Genomic DNA, 20,340 nt, shown 5'->3' on the forward strand with positions numbered 1-20,340 from the left:
AATGGTAACATTTCAGGAGCAGGCGCAATGATACTGGAAGATGCCCAAAAACAAGCCGAAGACTTTAACGAAGTCTACTTCTCACATGTCAAACGGAGTGGAAACGCGGTTGCACACGCTTTGGCAAAATTAGCTAGGACTGTTAATAATCCAATTATTATGATTGAAGAGGCTCCAAACGAGATTGTGGAACTCTGTCAACAAGGTAAATGTAATCTAGCATTGGTTTAATAAAGAGTATTCTTTCTGATAAAAAAAAAGTCAATTAGGATTTTAAATTATCAAAATCATCAATTGAGTATTTATTCTAAGCAAAAATCATCAATTGAATCCTAATAGAAAATTATTCGGTTGAACAGTTTCATACTCTCTTCCCCAATTCCATTTGAGCTAACACAGCCATTACAGTCAATGCCAAATAGTCACCAGTTTCTAATTTTAGGATATCATAAAGATACAATTGATGATTTTTGCTTAATTCAGGGATTTAATTGATGATTTTGATAGTTTAAAATCCTAATTGACTTTTGAAGTTTTAGTTTTAGTTAAAACGAGTGTTATACCTAATATTTATTAGGCTAAGGGGGATTTATCTCTCTTCTGAATAGTAATCTAACAAAAAAAATTAATGTCCCATCCATTTAAAAAAAAATAAATAGATCAATTTATTAATCAATGTCCTAAACGTTCTTATAAATAATAGACTGGAACAAGCATGATGAGCTATGGCATGGGCCTTCTTATTCACTAATCGCGGAATATAAGTCAACGAACAATTTTGACGGATGTGTAAAGAGACAAATATCTTTAATAACACATCCTACTTCAGAGGCATCCCTTTTTGAGTTTCGAACTACAACAATCCCCTTGGCGTCCGTCTCAAACTATATATTTGTGAACTAATCAAAGGCCCAATTCATGCTTTCTTTTATTGCTAGCGCCTCTGTCATTTTGGCCGATGCAGATCCCCGAGAGACAGAACTGTAGTCGGCCAGGAACTCCCCTAAGTTGCATCGAATTACCGCACATGTACCAAACGCCCCGTCTGCCTTGAAAACCGCTGCATCCACATTACATTTGACTGCATCACCGTCCAACAACCCCCACCCGAAACCACCACCAACAACCATTTGACGGTCCCTCATCCTTTTCGTTGTTGTACGCTTCTTCTACTGCTTTCTATTCCTCAACGAGCACTTCGAGTTCGCCATTGCTACCTGCAGAGTTCCACGATTACCTTACCATACATGGACGTTTATCTGCTACCATATCATCCACAACATTATCGTGGCATTACTTACCTCATCTCGGCTAGCAGTTGCACAGAAGTTCAGCAGCCAATCTTCGATCCAGTCCATTCTTCCCCTAGAGGACTAACGTGAGCCGCAACCCAACACTCTCCCGAGAGTAGGTGCTAGTCGTGTTCGACATCAGAATCACATAATAAACAATAATTCGTAATCAACATGTGTTTTGCAATTAACCTCGTCCGAAGGGGCAGAATTTTCGCTCCCAACTTTCACAAAAACAACTTAATATTCGAAGGAATATCAAAGGTCTAAATCTGCTTCCACCTTTCCTGTAGCTGCTGCCCAAAATCAGTCGAAACCAACGCACAGTATCCTGACTTTGACAAGTAAAATTGGTCTCTAATAAAATGCCAAATAAGAATACAAAAATCACCATTTTTGAAATAATTGCAACATCCACTTCCTCAAACCAGATACCTTGACCATGATAGGAATACATCAGCAACAGTAGCGTTTATGTTTCCTCCGTACATGTAGACTGAACATTGAAGGATTCATCATCGATTAACCATGATCTGGTCCAAATTGACATATTATTTTCCCTTCCAATTCTCATCTTACTCCATTAATAAAGTTTTTGAACTCCGTATATTCTTCCAAACAAATTTGGGATTATTCTAATTTGGAAGAAAGAAAAAATCCACGAGCAAAATAATTAGCTTTATATAAACGACTTACCAAGCTGTGAGGATTATCAATAAACTTCCATCCATGTTTACCTAATAATGCAAGTTAAACTATAATGAAGGTCCTGAAAACCAAGTCTCCTCTTCTTCTTGTGATGACATAACTTCTCCTAGAAATGCCAATGTATATTCTGTTTCCCATCCGCCTACGAATCCTACCAGAATGAGTTCATCATTTCTGTAACTTATCACATGTAGTTTTAAGAAACAAGAATATAAAGCCGGAACGGTTGTCTTAACCATGTTTTTTTAATAAAACTTAAAATTGCACAATATTAACTTTAAAATTATACTGTTTTATACTGAACAATCAAACTATTTAATTCAAATTAGTTTTTATTAAGAAACAGAAAACGTCTCTTTCACTAAACCCCACTTTTATTATCAATTAAAAACCAATTAATTTAAACTAAGCATTAATGTGTCTCGTGAGATCACTATGCCATGCTTTTTTAATTTTATTTTATTATATACTATTTTTTAATTCAGTCTCAGAAATTCAATTCTCAAAATTCAATTTTCTATAACAAGATGATTAAATTACCTATAGTTTATTTTATTTTGACAGCCACCCATATTTTTTTTTTTTAAAGCATCCATAGTTCATTTATTTGTATTATAGAGTATCAATTACGCTACCTTTTCTTTCAAAAAAAATGGACTACATTCACCTAATGATATTACCTAAGTTTAGAGATAAGATGTATAAATTTAATTTTATAACTATGGAAGCCGAATAAATTTAGTTTTAATATAGAAAAATGATACAATTTGTAACGTTTATTAAACCGTGTAATTTTAAATTGTATTAATAGAAATTGCGATGTTTCTTTGATGAAACTTAATTAACTAAAAAAATAGTAATTTTATACTACAAAGGAAATTAATCTAAAAAAATAAATTAATATTGCTTTAAAAAAAGAAATTAATATTTATTTTTTTGGTAAAAAATATCATTAGACCTTTGATCTTTCATTTTTTGGTTCATTAAGTCATTGATTTTTTATTTCGATACATTAAGCCACTGATCATTTATTTTTAGTCTCATTAAGCCATTGAAGACCAAATTAGTAAGTTGTGAACATCTAATTATGTTAAAAAGACGTTATTAACTTCATCTGTATTTGAAATTATTAAAAAATATATTTTTTACAATTTGAATTAAGGTTTTTACAGTTTTTCTACAGTCATATTACACATCTAAAATTGTTTTCAACAGTGAAAAAAGATAAATTTCGAACACAAATGCAATGAATGACAATCTGTTAACCGAAATTTATGTTCAAAATTGCTTAATTTGGTCATCAATGGCATAATGAGACCAAAAATAAATAATCCGAAACTTAATATATTCAAATAAAAAATTAAAAACTTTGTAAACTAAAAAATAAAGATCAACGACCTCATAATGTTTTTTTTTCCTATTTTCTTCTAAAATGAAAAATAGGAAACAAAAAGACGTTTGGACAATTGCTTGAACAGTATCCCGAATTCACAGGGGGGCGAAAGAAAGAAATCAGCGTCTTAAAATTTTCCGAGCGAAGAAAAAATTTGGCTTTGCAAAGAAAATCGTCAAACATAAGTAATTTTTTTGACAGAGAAGCGACGGCTAAGCCTAAATCCATATTAACTTCTTCCCCTTTCTCTCTCTATATCTATCTATCACCATTACTCTACTCACAAGTATCTTCCATTGCTCTCTACTTTCTCTTCTTCACTCTACACCAGACCTCACTGAGAGTGAAATATACTTGACACTGCATGTAATTCGAATAAATTTTGGAGCTAATTAATGGGACTCTAAGAAATGGGGTCTCTGGATTCTGCGTTTCCATTGAAGAGGGAGAATCTTCTTCGTTCTTCATCAGCTGGTAGAAGCGATAGGCATCCGTTTCTGCAAAGAAACAGATCCAGATTTTCCCGTTTCGTGCTTTTTAAGAAGCTAGATTATCTTCAATGGATTTGTGCGGTGGCTGTTTTTCTTTTCTTTGTCGTTATATTTCAGATGTTTTTGCCTGGTTCTATGATTGAGAAATCAGAGGTTTCGTTGAAGAGGCTGGGGGTAGTATCTGGGGATTTTCTGTATTTGAAGGAGTTGAGTACTTTGGATTTTGGAGAAGACATTAAATTCGAGCCCTCAAGGATTTTGGAGAAATTTCAAAAGGAAGCCAGAGAAGGTTTCAATCTATCATTCAGTTTTAATAGAACATTACAGCGTTTCGGATACAGAAAACCACAGCTCGCATTGGTCAGTACTTAGTAAACCGCTGCTGTTGCCATTATTGGATTTTGGACTTCGTTTTTTTTTCAGCTCATATTTGCTTAATTTTCTTCTGCCATTGTTTTAATCATGGCTGCTTCTTTTTCCTTCCGTTTGTTTTGGTTTATATTATATTTTAATTTTGTAGGTCTTTGCGGATCTGTTAGCTGAGCCACAACAGCTGCTAATGGTGACTGTTGCAACCGCATTGCAGGAGATTGGTTACTCAATTCAGGTTCTCTTAATGATCTATTGCTATCTCGAACAGTTATATTAGTCGTTGAATGAAGAGGAAAAACAGATTTTGACTGAGTGAAATTATGTATTCTTTTCTTTCTAACGCCATAGATCAGTCCCTTCTCAAATGTCCTCCTAGTGCTTTTAGGACTTCATGATCCCTAATGAGTCAACATACAATCAGCAGAGATAGAAAGATAAAGTTGCCCTGTGAGTTACTGAAATCAAATTGATATATGGTCAATGGAAGTTTGATTTGTATGATGAAGCACTCGATGAACTTAGCACTTGATATATGCACATTGAAGTTCTGTTTCAGCACTAGAGCAAGCTTCCATTCTTAAGTTGCTTAACATATCTAATTAGTTTGAACAATCTGCATCATCGCTACCTCTGAACTTTTCAAATACCATAGGGGATAGGCGTATTCATCATATGAATATCGTAGCTTTATTTTTATTCGGAAACGACATCTGCTTTTGTTTCTTACAGATATCAAGAAATGATAATATTGGGTCATACTCTCTAATTTATATTAACATCAAACACAATTTTAACTTCTTTGGCAGGTTTTCTCAATCAAGAACGGTCCTGCACATGACATTTGGAAGAGCATGGGAGTCCCTATTACTATCTTGGAGAACAACCACAAGATGGAGATTGGTGTTGATTGGCTAATGTATGACTTCACAATCACATATTTGTAATATATTATCAATGTTGGGACTAGCATATTTATCTAACTAAAAATTCTAAAGCAGTTGGTCAATTTACAATATGTACATCATTACATGTGATGTCATTGTTGTGTAACTTAAGTTATTGGATATACAGAACTTTCTTCAAATCTAATTTTGATGCTTTACATATGCAGCTTCGATGGAATACTTGTGAACTCTCTTGAAGCCAAGGATATATTTTCATGGTAAGATATTTCTTGTATTGTTTTCTTTGTTCACATTTTTCTTTGACTAAAATGCTGTGCTTTAATGCTCCTTTTGTTCTTGTATCACATTCTGTTGAGGTTTTGTTACATGAAGATTTAGATTCGTATTTCTATAAAATCTTCAAGTTTGTCATATGGGCTCTGGAAACATCATAGTCTAGTTGCTATATCATATGTCACTTGTCCATGTCAGTTAACTTGGTTTCACATGTTACAGTTTTATGCAGGAACCTTTCAAGTCCATACCTCTGATATGGACCATCCATGACAAAGAACTTGCTTTTCGTTCAAGGCAGTATATTTCAAATGGGCAAATTGAAGTTTTGAATGACTGGAAAAAAGTTTTCAACCGTGCTACTGTAGTCGTCTTCCCAAACGAAGTCCTGCCGGTAATTATTCATCATATACTGTATCATTACATAGATTCTGTTGGCTAGACTTCCTTGGTATTAATTTTAATTTAATTTTTTTGAAGTTATAGCTTGCTGATTAAGTGCTTTTCTCATAAGCCCACATTTTTTTTGAATTAATTGTAGAACTGTACTTAACTTAGCATTGTTAGTGAATCTTGTATTTATGTCCAAGGTTTGGTTTGTAAAATACAGATGATGTACTCTACATTTGATGCTGGAAACTATTATGTTATTCCGGGTTCTCCTGCTGAAGCATGGGAAGCAGATGCTATGGTGCCAGTCAACAAAGATAATATGCGTGTAAAGATGGGTTATGGGCCTGATGATATTGTTATTGCAATTGTAGGAAGTCAGTTTCTTTACAGGGGTTTGTGGCTGGAACATGCACTCATTTTGCAGGCTTTATTACCACTTTTTTCAGACATCCCATTTGATGATAATTCAAATTCTCGGGTCAATATCGCTGTTTTAACTGATAATTCCACTTGGAACTACAGTGTGGCACTTGAGGTACGGTTTCTTTAATAGTTAATGATCTTGTTTCCTTTTCCCGGTAACAGAAACTTGATTTCTTTCGTTCTTTTTTCTCCTCAGGCAATTGCTGTTAAGCTACATTATCCAATAGGTTCTGTAAGGCACATTGTTATTGATGGGGATGCAGGCAGTGTTCTAAATGCAGCTGATATTGTTGTATACGGGTCCTTCCATGAAGAGCAGTCCTTTCCGGAAATTTTGATGAAAGCAATGTGCATAGGAAAACTCATCATAGCTCCAGATCTCCCCATGATCAGGAAATATGTATGCTTCTATTGCTATTTTACCTTCCTTGGATATTTTAGTGGATATGGTATGTCTACTGGAGGTAGCAAGTGTCGGGTTAGTGCGGGTTACTGTCGTGTCCATTATTGGGTTAGTGTCAAATGAGTCAACCCATCACAAAAAATGTCGTGTCCTAAGTCAACCCAATCGGGTTATTGTTGATTTTGTGGGTCACATAATTTCACTACCAATTCTAATTCTGACATTAAAAAATATAGGAGGATATGATAATACTTCTAAATGTTTCTGCCATTTTGGATTAACAATTTAACTCTGACCATACAAAAGTTTGACCTAAAATCTATTTAATAAACCCTTAATCTGCTAATATATGTTGGGTGCATGTAATGTGTTCACAAATTACATATAATTGGTGATAAATTGTTACTTTCTTACCTTTATTAATTAAGATGACATGTAAAAACATGAGAAGATATAATAATAGTTTCAAATATTCTTGTCATATTCGAGTTAGCAGGTCAACCCTAACTCGACCCAAAATTAGGTGTCAACCCAAAAGGACTTGTTATCTGTTTAACAAAACACTGACCCACTTAATTCACATCGGTTTCATGTCGTGTTGTTACTGTACATAATTTCCACCTCTAGTCTACCATTTCTATAAAGCTTGGTATAGGGATAGTCTCCACAGGGCTTAGTTAAAATGTGATGGTCTAGAGAACATTATAATTTTCTTTTTAACCAAAGATAAAGGAATTATAAGTATCAAATTACATACTCATTTATTTTGTTCTATTTTTTATTTTTCTTGTGTTAAGAAATCAACTAACTATATTAGCAATAACAATTAGGTTGATGACAGGGTGAACGGATATCTTTTCCCCAAGGACAACACCAATGTTCTGACACATATTATACTGCAAGTGATTTCGAAAGGGAAATTATCACCTTTAGCTCGCAATATTGCTTCAATAGGAAAAGGTGCTGCGAAAAATCTAATGGTTGCAGAAACAGTTGAAGGTTATGCTTCCCTAATTGAAAGCGTTATCAAGTTCCCTTCAGAAGTTGCACTGCCTAAGGCTGTTGTGGAGATTCCTTCCAAATTGAAAGAAGAATGGCGTTGGCATCTGTTTGAAGCATTTTTAAATTCCTCAAATGAAGACAGTAATTCGAGAAGTTCTGGATTTTTAATGAAGGTCGAGGAGCAGTGGAATCATACTATAAGAGAGAGTTCTGGTTCTTTAGCCTCTTATGAGGAATCATTCTTATACGAGATTTGGGAAGAAGAGAAAAACAACCAGATCCTACTTTTAAAAAAGAAAAGAGAGGAAGAAGAGGTAACCGGTTGTGCTCTCTGATACACCTTCAGTAAATATTGGACTGAACATATCTTTTTTTTTTTTTTTTTTTTTTTTTTACTTTGAGAAAGTTGATATGCTTTGAATATTGTGCAGATAAAAGATCGAAGCGAACAACCACATGGTACATGGGAGGACGTATATAGAAATGCAAAAAGGGCCGATCGATCAAAAAATGATTTACATGAAAGGGATGAAGGGGAGCTTGAGAGGACAGGCCAGCCATTGTGCATATATGAACCATACTTTGGGGAAGCAACCTGGTCTTTTCTTCACCGCACTTCACTTTATCGAGGAATAGGATTGGTAAGCTTACATCCTTGCTTCGTTGTTTTCAATAATTTCTCTGATTTCTTCAATTTTCTGTGAGATAAATGCTGGACAGCTCATTTAGCTTTTGTTTGGTACTTGATTGACAAGATAGTATCTGAAAGATGATTTTTTTGGGTAAATATTTTCCGATCATCTTATTCCCTCTCTCTCATTTAACTATTAAGGAACTCATATTCTTGTACTATTCTAACTAAGATGCTCTATCTGTTCTAATTGAGCTCCTAGTAGAACGTGTATCCTTATCTGAGAGAGAGCATATAGCTTAATCTAGCTGATGCTGACATGTTGATTATAATTGCAGTCCACAAAAGGGAGAAGACCCAGGACGGATGATGTTGATGCACCCTCACGTCTACCACTTCTTAACAATCCATACTATCGGGAAACTCTTGGCGATTATGGAGCATTTTTTGCAATTGCAAATCGAGTTGACCGCATTCACAAGAATGCTTGGATAGGATTTCAATCGTGGAGAGCAACAGCAAGGAAGGTATATTGCTAATTCCACCTTGTTTTATGTCTATCCTGTGTTTTTTTTTTTTCATTTATCCATTCACGTTCTCTATTTATCCCTGTTCAAGTTTTAGATAAGTGTTATCTATATTGAAGAGTATGTATCTAGTCTGTGTCCTCAAAAATAATATCAGGTTGTGCTACAAAATGTGCGCAGCCCCTGGTCCATGTTAGCAGTCCTCATACCATAAAGCTTTTTATGTTATGCAATACGAATATACTACGGCAGAATTTATACTTGGGATCCTAGTTGCAAAGTCTTTCGTTCTTTTTGTTGAACAATCAAATTGTTATAAATTACTCTTGAATTTGTAATCTCATTTCACTCATGTGGGTATTATTGGACCTAATACAGTGAAATGGAGGTTGGGTTTGCGTGTTTCTAACTTGTTTTTTACACTTTCATTTGTATTGCGAGGTGTAAGCAGGCCTCTTTATCTCGGACTGCTGAAAAGGCATTAATAGATGCTATTGAAACACGAAGACATGGGGACACTCTCTACTTTTGGGTTCGCATGGACATGGATCCGAGAAACCAGCGACAACAAGATTTTTGGTCGTTCTGTGATGCTCTTAATGCTGGCAACTGCAAGTAAGAGCTTGTATAAGTTGCATACTTATGTAAATCTGCAGATTTTTGTAATATTGTCTTCTCTCTTTCATTATTTAGATTTTGTGCTTATGTCATTATTACATCTGATTGAAGATGGGCATTTACGGAGGCATTTCAGAGGATGTACGGTATTCAGCAAGATTTGGATGCCTTACCGCCTATGCCTGATGACGGGGATACATGGTCTGTTATGCTGAGTTGGGCTTTGCCAACCAGGTCGTTTCTAGAGTTTGTGATGTTCTCAAGGTATGCTAAATTGCTGATGACCTTTCTAGAAGCATTTTGAAGTATTATTAAGCTCCAACTGGCTGGCTGCAGAATGTTTGTAGATGCATTGGATGCGAAAATGTACGACGAGCACCATCGGAGTGGGCACTGTTATCTGAGTTTGTCAAAGGTAACTTCATCGCTCTAATGTGATAATTTTTCATGTTTTGCCAGAATTTGGAAAATGATGACTAGAACTAAAGTTTCTTATTGGGTGTTAACCTGATGTCAGTTCGCATCTTAAGGAATTAGAAAATAGTTTCAACTACGGTTGTAAACAGGCCAAATGGGGACGCGGAATGGTGGTTCCCTCATCCCCATCCCCATCCCTGTCTGTATACGAATCGGGAAAAATCTCTCCCCTTCCTAGTGGAGATTTTATGTTTTCATTTTAAGTGTTAATTAGAAATTAAATTTATACTCCCTCCGATCCATTATATAAGTAGAGTGTTTCATACAAATTAAGAAATGCAATTAATATAGAGTCAAATTAAGAAATTTATAAGCTTTGGAATGTTAAAAAAAACATGGACCAAGACAACATTTAATGCTTAAATTCTTGTAAAACTAGAATGACGTATATTTAGGAAAAAAACTAACTTGCTAGAATGACGTATAAAGTGAAATGGAGGAAAGTATAAAATAAAACATCAAATTGATAAAAGATAACTATAATATTCAATACTTTATATTATATATTATATTTCGCTTTAATTTTCTATTGTTCATCAAGATGACTACTTTTGGAAATAAGCATAGATATAGAACGCTTTGCACCATGGTTTTTGCAGGATAAGCACTGTTACTCGCGGGTTCTCGAGCTGCTTATAAACGTGTGGGCATACCACAGTGCACGGCACATGGTCTATGTGAACCCTGAGAGCGGGTTGATGCAAGAGATGCACAAAATGAAAAGCAGGAGAGGCAAAATGTGGATAAAATGGTTCTCATTCACCACCCTAAAAAGCATCGACGAAGAGCTAGCGGAGGAGGCAGATTCCGACCCCCCAAGGAGAAGATGGTTATGGCCATCAACTGGAGAGGTTGTGTGGCAGGGTGTATATGATAAGGAGAGGAATCGTCGGAACCGAGAGAAAGAGAAGAAGAAGCAGCAAAGTAGGGAAAAACTCGACCGGATGAGGCATAGGCATCATCAGAAAGCCATAGGGAAGTATTTGAAGCCCCCACCTGAAGATGTAAAAGATTCCAACAGCACAGTATAGAATCAGATTCATTTTTGGAAGCCTTGAAGATGGGGTTGGTTTGATGATTCATTTGTTAATTTTTCCCTCTTCAGGAGTTAATTTTTTTGACAAAAAATTGTATTTTTTAATTTTTTTTATCATGTGAGTTCTGTATGTAGCTAATTGCATCCATACTAATGGTGTAGAATGACTAAAATGTATACTAGTTTTTTAATGTGGGTTCTGTGTATGATAATGATTGATAGAACCATTATCATGCTCTTTCTCTGTAATTTTTTCTTAAATTTGAAATTGAGATGGACATTGGAAAGCTTCTGTTGATATTTACTCTTTGATACTGTAAGGATTTCAAATGGGTTTAGATATTATTTGGCGTTCTGCGTTTATTGTGATATTGACCCTCTAGTGTTTAGCAATTACTTACATTTAGTTGTTCACATTTAGACAAATTAATGTATTTATAAGAATACTATATTTGATTCTTCAACGTATAAACATGAGATCGGTTTTGGGTGTAAAATATTATATGAAAATTAAAAATTAAAATAATTAAGTAGATTGATAAAATATTATAACATTATGATTAAGGCTGTAATCGAATCAAACTTTGATCCCTGCTCAACATTCTGTTCATAAATTGTCCAAAAACTTGTTAACAAGTTTTGCTTACGAACAACTTGTTAATTCAGTTCATGAACATTGCTTGCGAACAACTCATAAATTGTGTTCATTAAATATGTTAATTTAAAATTTCTTTAACACAAACTACATAGTTCAAGTTACATAAAACTATGATGTTTTACATTTCCCTCTTTATAGAATTATTATTATTAATAAAATAACTAAACAATCGAACTTGCCCATGAATTTGTTCATAAACCTATAAACGAGACTACTCGTAAGCTTTCGAGTCGAGTTTCGCCATGCTAAAACTCGGCAAGTTTCTAAATCGAACTAAACACAATCGAACTTTTATCAAATCGAACAGCTCCACTCATTTACAACCTCAATTACGATAGCAATTATCAAAAATAAACATTCTAGGATGCAAATTGAAAGATCTACAGTTTAGATTCCACTATGAGGTAAACCATATGGCTGTCACAGGAAGTTAAATTACAACAATAATAATCAGCAGCTAATATTCCTGAGAAAGGCGATGACTTGGAAGGACAAAATCAAGTAAAAAAAAAAAACCCCAGTAATAATCATGGAGCTAGTACAGACTTTCATTTGCCATGTTTATGGAAAGCTTGAACAACCCATAACGGACCACAACATATCAAAAACTGAAGCTGCTCTTAATAATTAGTAACTTGAAGGTAACGGATGAAGTCGAGGAGGAAGAACTCTGTAGCATCTTTTTGATTTTGATTCTTAAAGAAAGAACCTGGATCGCCAAGACATCACATTCTTGCAACAAGTCTAAAATCTTGGAGCTGCATCAAAAACACAATTGAGTCAGAATAAAAACAAACACAAGTGTGTCAACAACTTTGCGGAAAATCAGCAAACATTAAATTCCATGGAATATCTGGCCAGTTGAGATTTGCCTTCTGTAAGTTCCACATTAACATAAAGCTTACCTCCACCAATTGTTGCCTCGGGAAGCCGCTCGATTGAATATTTGTGTTGCGTGATGTACATAATTGGTACACCAGGAACCTGCAAGCGGACGAAGGACTTTATATTATACCCAAACCAGATTCATTTGGATGTACATATACTGCAAAAAAAATTGCAGGGTGTATGCAAAGGTACCTTGCGTATCCTTCGTTTCAAATCTCTATCACACGTAGCAACGATGTAACATTTATGCTGTCCAATAAAATGAATATTCAAGTGAGTTAAACCCATAGAGAGACCAGCTTAGGTGTACAATTACACATTCAGTTTAGTCCATAAAAAATAAAATAACTTGGCATGATAGTTAATCCACAGCCGATACCAATAAATAAAAATGTCACTTATCCCCAGAGTCATATGATTGAATAAATGAGAGATTCCGAAAATAAATTATCCAGTGATGCTAACATAATGTTTTCCCTTCACCATCTGCCTAATTTCAACAAGCATTAATCTAGCCAACTATTCCAAATAAAATCAAACAGATACATTGACATAACAGAATTATCTAGTTTCAGCCTTAGTAGTCAGTACACGTTCTCATATTTAATCGATATTTCAAATATTATAGGATGAGACTGAACTCAACATAGCTAGTGAATCAAGCAAAGTTTGAGATGAACAAAAAGATATGCATAAGAATATACTAGCACAGAAACAAACCTGAGTAACCCTATCAACAATACAGTCATCAGCGTAAGTCCCTTTGTGAATACAAGGCAGTCTCTCAAAACGTGGATCCTTGGCAATTCTGTTAGAAGAAAAAGAATAGACAATATTGAATCACTGGAAATGCAAAAACTTTCATCAGTTTAGAACAAGTTATGGAAATGCGAATTTTTGTCCAGAAACTGATATATAAAGCATAATAAGAATTAGCAGTGTATAGGCATACTACAAAAGATAGAGCGCAAATGCAATGAACAGGTCAAATAGTTTAACCACTTCGTGGGCATACAGCTAAACAAACATGAACTAATTGAGGAAGTTTACCTCAGAGCTACACGGTATTTCTGACCTAACTTCTCGAGCTCTGCCATAACACAATCAGTGATACAAGGTGTACCTTCAAGCAGAAAAGGAGATATATTTTTAATCAGAGAAGAAAGAAAAGCTGAAGCTTTATCTCATCACTAGATCGTGCATATAGTTATTTTAACACCGAATACATCATTCTCTCATGAATCCAATTACTGCAATATGAGCATGGCAAGATAAGACCTTAAATGAACAAAGAACACACATGACACAACCAACTCAAAGTTCAAAATACTAGAAGAAACAAAAACACTTCAAGACTCACATTTTGCGTACAAACAGTCCAGCATAGCCTTCTCCATATCCAACTGCAAGCCCACAAGGAGAGGGGAGGAGAAGAGATGTAAATACCAAAATACAAGATGAATAATGCAGACCACAGAAAACAACGAAATGACTACCAAGCAAATGCAAATAAGCATAAAAAATTCAAAATCCACAAATTAGCTGCAAAATATAAAGATGTTTGCAGATTTCCCTCTAGTTACAGTTCAGAACAAAACCAAATCAAATCAGAAAACAGATGATGCATAATAAAAAAATCAGAACAAGAAACAACTCACTTTATTCTGGATTGAGAAATTGATAAAGTTGGTATCGATCAGAACCCTGTAGGGTGGTCCTAAAGCTGTGTTGTATTTGAAGTAGAGAGCAGAAGAAACTCGCGGTCTAATTCAAATTACAACAAAAAACAATTAAGAACACATGTTCATAAACAAAAAGTTAACAGTAACTCAGAAGATTAAGTGTTCATAACTCTGAACAAAAAATTCAAAAAACAAAATTAAACTCTAATAGAAATTGATAGCATAAAATAGAAAGAGGCTTAGGCTTACACATTGCGGGGGAGCTTTTCCTTGGAGAGATCTTTTTTATTCGGATTCAACACATCTTCCTTGTATCTAATTGCAGAATAAAACAAAATAAATAAACACAAAGCACACGAGTAAACAGGGCAATTCAGCCAACAGAAATTAAAGAGCTAACTTTTTAATTGCTTTGGAGGTAACTATCTTCTTCATAGCTGCGAATTTGGGACCCTTTTTCGCTCTCCCCATCGTCAGTACTGTAAATTGAAAACCTCAAAAACCCGATGGAATCGTCGTCTCTGTATCAACAGAAAGCGAAAACGGAACAATAACCTAATTGTTTTTCTTCTAGCCTTATATTCAGCAGGGAAGGGAGAGAGGAACTGAATGCTGAAACAGAACAACAGATAGAACGAAAGGGTTTTGCTGAATCGGTGACAGTGCGGTGGCGCAGACGGTGCAGTAACAGAAAGAAACAAGGTTTGTATACTTAACAAAGGAAGAAGATCTCATCAAAGTAATGCGGTCGTGAACGTCTATTCAGTCCAGCCCAATTTTAATAGGTCTTGGGCTCCATTGGAACCCACAAAATTAAATAATCTTTGTATTGGATAGAGTTGCAAATCTAAGAGTATCTTTCGGATAGAACTTTTTCAATAAAAGTTTCATATATCATTCAATTAAATTAAAGAAACATAAATAATAAAAAAAAAAAAAAATTAAGAAAATAGGTTACAAAACGCAACAAAAACTATAAAATATATAAATATAATAAAAATAGAAATTATATATATTTTTCGTAAGTCAAATCCCATTAAAAAGTTACTGTAATATATTTATTTTTTTATTTAGAGGATATTTGTTTCAGCTTTTTGGATGAATATTTAGCGTTTCATTCCAAACCGCACGAAATATAGCGTTTGGTTAGATTTATATAACTGAAACGTTTAGCATTTTCTCTGAGACTGTATCGTCTTGGAGCGTTTCACGAAAAACTCCTATTTGGAGTTTTTCACAAATAGCTGTTTGTAGTTATTTGTTAGTGACAAAATTATTCTTCTTATTTCCACAAAATATGTTTATTCTTTAACATTATTATATTTCTACAACATAATTACTGGAAGAACAAGGTTTTGTTGCATTCAATAAATTTTTTTATCTTTTTATATAGATTATTTTTATAAATTTGTGTAACACAATTTTTATTTTATAATAGGATAACGTGCAAAAGATCCCTAACTTTTATAGCTAGGAGCAATTTTACCTTTAACTTCTAAAATGGTGCAATTATACCCTTAATATTGGCAGCCAAAAATAATTTTACCCCTAACATTGACAAGTTAGGTCAATTTGAGAAATAATTTATCAAACTGTCTTTTTGGTCATAAATATTGTCAGTTACACTTCACATGCGCACCATTTTATCATCGTTAGTAACAGATTACAAACATATGATTAGACGTGAATTTTTTTTAAGAAAATAAAAAAATATATTGTCTTTTGTACGAGTTAGACAAAAAAAAAATTAAATATTTTACCAAATTTATAAATATTAATTTTAAATTTTATTATTAAATCACAAAAAAATATGAAATATCTTTTTTAGAACTACTAATATATACAACTGGTGTAAAATAAGAAATAAAATATCGATGTTTTCTAATAATATATGAAATCGCCCCAACTTGCCAATGTTGAGGTAAAATTGCTTTTTTTTTTTCAAAAATTTGCGCACAATGCGCTTACATTAAAGAAGAAAGAAAAATCCTCACCGGACCCGGATGTGATTCGAACCCATGACCTCCCAAGCTCTCAACCACTAGGCTAAGAGCTTTCACCACAAGGTAAAATTGCTCTTAACTGCTAGCGTTATGGGTAAAATCGCACCATTTTAAACATTAAAAGTAAAATTATTCCTAGTTGTAAACGTTATGAACATTCTTTTTACATTTTCCCTTTTATAATTTCATCGTTGATTAATTTAAAACATGTCCATTTTACACATCTTAAATTCGAACAGCAACAATTCAATATAATTTTACCAAACACTAGTAATTAAATAACTAATAACAAACAACTAACATCAATAGTTAACAGTTTACTGCAACTACAATCAGCTAACAATAACCGCAATAGCTATTAACTAACAGCTGAACTAAACATGTCATTAATGTCTTTCGGATATTTGGATGTGAGCTCTTTCCTTTTCGGATAGAATTAAAAACCATGTTATCAATATCCAGAGACAATTAATTTAGTGAGGTCTCTAAGTGGGTCATGTTGTATACTCAATTTTACTATTCGTTCTTCCCACCTTTAAAATATAAATATAATGACTTAATTATTGCATTGTTTGTATTAAAATTAAACCTTGCACAAGTTTATAAAAATAAAAGCATGTTTATTAGTGATGTTTACAATTTTTGGTACTACCTAGATACAACTAACACCAACAAATAACATCCCACTCAAAATCTTTGTTACTTCAGTGGGATTAAAAAAATTTGAACATGTTTGTTTGGAGAAAAATATTATGCAGAGAAAAAAATACTTTTCTGTGTTTGGCAATAACACTGAAAAATATTTTTCGGTGTTTTGCTATTATATTGGAAAATATTTTTCAACCACTAAATACAAATTTTTTTTGTATTTTTTTATTTTCAATTGTATATATAAAACACAAAAAAGAAATTCACATGTATTAAGCACAAAAAACACAAATAAGCTGTAAGGTGCCGTTTGGTTCGCAGAATTGAATGGAATAGAATTGTTATTCAAAAAAAATAAAATAGCAAAGAATGGAATGATAACTATTCATCTGTTTGGTTAGTGGAATAAGATAGAATAGAATATATAATTTTTAATTCAAAAAAACATTACTCTCAAATCTATAACTATAAATTGTACGTTTTCTCGTGTTATTAACGTTATTGTGTTTTTTTTGTATTTTTTCTTCATTTTTTCATGTTTTCGCGTTTAGTTTTTCAGTTTTCTCTTTTTTCGCATTTTGTTACTTTTTCATGTTATTCACATTTTTTTCATGTTTTTTTTTTGTATTTTTCACGTTTTCGTGTTTTGTTTGCATTTTTCGTCTTTTCATGTTTATCGTGCTTTTCACAAATTGTCATGTTTTTGTGTTTTAGCATTTTTCGGATTTTTCGTTGTTTCACGTTTTTGTGTTTTTTTTGTATATTTCGTGTTTTGTCACTTTTTCGCGTTGTTCATGTTTTGTGCCTTTTCAAGTGTTTGTTTTTTTTACGTTTTTGCGTTTTTTGCGTTTGTTCACCTTTTCATGTTTTGCGGGTTTTTTCATATTCTCGTGTTTTGTAACGTTTTCACGTAGTTTATGTTTTTCGTGTTTTATATTTTTCGTATTTTTACATTTTGTAACGTTTTTCCCGTTTTTCTCTATACGTGTATGTTTTGGGGAAAATGTTTTACCCTTTTCTTCCTTCATTTTCAATCGACTTACCACTTATTTTTCTTTGACTTATTTTCCTGTCCAAACAAATACTGAAAAATTGGAAAAATATTTTCCCTCAAACAAACAGGACCTTAATTAACGAAAAGGAACTGAAAAAAGAAAATTGAAGGAGTTAAAAAAAATCAAATGAGCTCGAGCTATGGATTCAAGCATATTCTTCTGCTTTATGAGGTGTTTAGATGTGCTCATCTGACACCGTCTGTGGACTTCACTTTCCTAATTATATTGGCTTCTCAGCTTCTAGTGTAATAGTGAAAAGTAACAATATTGCCTTCTCAGCTTCTGTGTAATTATATTGCCTTCTCAGCTTCTAAAGAGTTTACCTTTTTATTTTTTTTAATACTCATACATATTTTTTTAATCGTAATTCAGATGTGACAGATATGCCTCGCTGGAACCCTTCCTCATCAAGCAAATTCACTTGTAAAACAGCTTACCATCACATTCTTCAGGACACTGACGGACTTAGTATGGAGAATATCTTCACACGAATTTGGCGCCTTAAAGTGCCTCAATGAGTAAGATCCTTCTCTTGGATCTGCACCCATGACAGACTGCTGACAAACTGTGAACGGAAAAGGAGACATCTAACTCAGTATGGGACATGATCTCGATGTAGGAATGCTGATGAAACACTGGTCCATGCCCTCATAGACTACAATTTTAGCAGACTCATCTAGGAAGATATTATCCCAATGAGATTCTGGAATGATTTTTTCGCTGCTCCCTCCGCAAATTGGTTCCGCTAGTGCTTTCTTGGACGCGAGGGTAGTTACGGGATCAACAATTGGCAGATAATTTTCACGTTCACAACCTACTACCTTTGGTTGTGGAGAAATACTACAATTTTCACATCGGGAGATCCCATCCCGACATCCCAAAAAAGCTTCATCCTGGACAGAGTTAAAGAGAATGAAGAAAGCTGGGACACTCTTGATAAACAGCTGATAGGAAAATAAAAAAACATAATTCACCTGAGTTGGGAGAGGCCCCCAACGAACTGCTATAAAGTCAATGTTGATGGCTCCATACAAGATTCAACCAATAGGATTTCAGCCGGTGGTATGATTCGTAATGATACAGGAGACTGGGTGTTTGGCTTTAGCCATAACATTGGCTCGGGCAGTATACTAATGGCTGAACTCTAGGGCATAGACACCGGATTGAAATTAGCGACATCAAAAAATATCACACGACTGATCGTTGAATCCGACAGCCTGGAAGCGGTAAACATCGTTAACTCTATATGTCCCATCCACCATCCCTCCAAGTCTTTAATTCGAGCTATTCAAAGGAAAATGGAACCTTTTCAGTCCATCAACATTTGTCATGTCTACCGTGAAAGTAATAGGTGTGCCAACATCCTAGCCTCCCTTGCTCAAGAGAAACCTATTGACGTCCTCTCCTTAATTCAAGCCCCACAGGAAATCTACAAGCTGCTTCAAGAAGATAAACTAGGGAAATCTTCCCCTAGAAGTATTGTAATATAATCTGGGTCCATTTGAATGGTTTGGCTCTTGGCCTTGTTTTTCTTCTTTTTCTTTTCCCTCCTCTATTTTCTTTGCTAGTCTTGCTGTCTTTTTTTTCTCTTTGTTTTGCTGCTGTTGTTTTCGTGTATTTCCCAAACTACCAAAAAAAATTAATAGGGGTGTTCAATAACCAAACCAGATAGAACTGATGAATTTCTGTTTTTTTATTCAGTTTTCGGTCTAATAGATTTGGTTTCGATTGTAAATATTGAAATATATCGATAATATTGGTTGGTTTGTTTTTTTATAAAATAACCAAACCGAATCGAAATAGAAATTAATTAAATTTATTAGTTTTTAACTACTGCATATATATTAAATCTTAACTTTAAGAACATTAATGCATTGATATGCTTGGAGTATTGTTTAATAAATGAACCACAACCACCATAACTATAGTGCATAAAAAATTAAATCGTAAACGCATTAATGAACAATACATTATCGATTATGTTACTTTTTTCAAAATAAAGTAGGGTAAATTATAAAACTAGTTCAAATGGTAGGTTCATTTATATATTTAACTTATTTACTCAACCTACTATATATCTAGACTGTTTTTGTGTGACTTTCCTATAATATCCTCAATATTTACGCGCGGATATCTTCCTCCCGTCTGACTTCGTAGAGGTTAGCATATGCGAAGCTTGCGAAGCTAATATGTGAAGCCTGCGAAGCTAATATTTGGTTTAGTTGATGATTTTAGTTAGCATATGCGAAGTCTGCGAAACTAATGTTTGGTTTAGTTGATGATTTTAATTAGCATATGCGAAGCCTGCGAAGCTGATGATTTTAGTTAGCACATGCGAAGCATGCGAAGAGAATGTTTGGTTTAGTTGATGATTTTAATTAACATATGCGAAGTCTGGATGTGTTTTTAACAAAATTCGCTAAATGATATATAACAAAAAATAACAAACAACAACAGATTCT

At 33.9% G+C, this 20,340-nt stretch overlaps 2 protein-coding genes across 2 annotated transcripts; one reads left to right on the forward strand and one right to left on the reverse strand.

Moving 5' to 3' along the window:
- The first annotated feature begins 3,481 nt into the window (after positions 1 to 3,481).
- LOC136217143 (uncharacterized) lies at positions 3,482 to 11,313 on the forward strand. Its single transcript, XM_066003728.1, has 14 exons — positions 3,482 to 4,244; positions 4,405 to 4,491; positions 5,063 to 5,172; positions 5,368 to 5,418; positions 5,657 to 5,828; positions 6,045 to 6,362; positions 6,447 to 6,650; positions 7,484 to 7,969; positions 8,087 to 8,296; positions 8,625 to 8,813; positions 9,265 to 9,428; positions 9,543 to 9,695; positions 9,768 to 9,846; positions 10,508 to 11,313. The coding sequence occupies exons 1-14, from the start codon at positions 3,804 to 3,806 to the stop codon at positions 10,937 to 10,939; spliced, it is 3,096 nt and encodes a 1,031-aa protein (XP_065859800.1). The 5' UTR covers positions 3,482 to 3,803; the 3' UTR covers positions 10,940 to 11,313.
- Positions 11,314 to 11,943: 630 nt separating this feature from the next.
- On the reverse strand, positions 11,944 to 14,925 carry LOC136217144 (uncharacterized). Its single transcript, XM_066003729.1, has 9 exons — positions 14,573 to 14,925; positions 14,422 to 14,487; positions 14,149 to 14,254; positions 13,851 to 13,893; positions 13,541 to 13,613; positions 13,211 to 13,298; positions 12,683 to 12,739; positions 12,508 to 12,586; positions 11,944 to 12,360 (listed from the first exon to the last, which is right to left on the reverse strand). The coding sequence occupies exons 1-9, from the start codon at positions 14,641 to 14,643 to the stop codon at positions 12,347 to 12,349; spliced, it is 597 nt and encodes a 198-aa protein (XP_065859801.1). The 5' UTR covers positions 14,644 to 14,925; the 3' UTR covers positions 11,944 to 12,346.
- Positions 14,926 to 20,340: the final 5,415 nt, after the last annotated feature.

The sequence above is a fragment of the Euphorbia lathyris genome, chromosome 2, assembly GCF_963576675.1.
Source record: "Euphorbia lathyris chromosome 2, ddEupLath1.1, whole genome shotgun sequence".
NCBI classification, from domain to species: Eukaryota; Viridiplantae; Streptophyta; class Magnoliopsida; order Malpighiales; family Euphorbiaceae; genus Euphorbia; species Euphorbia lathyris.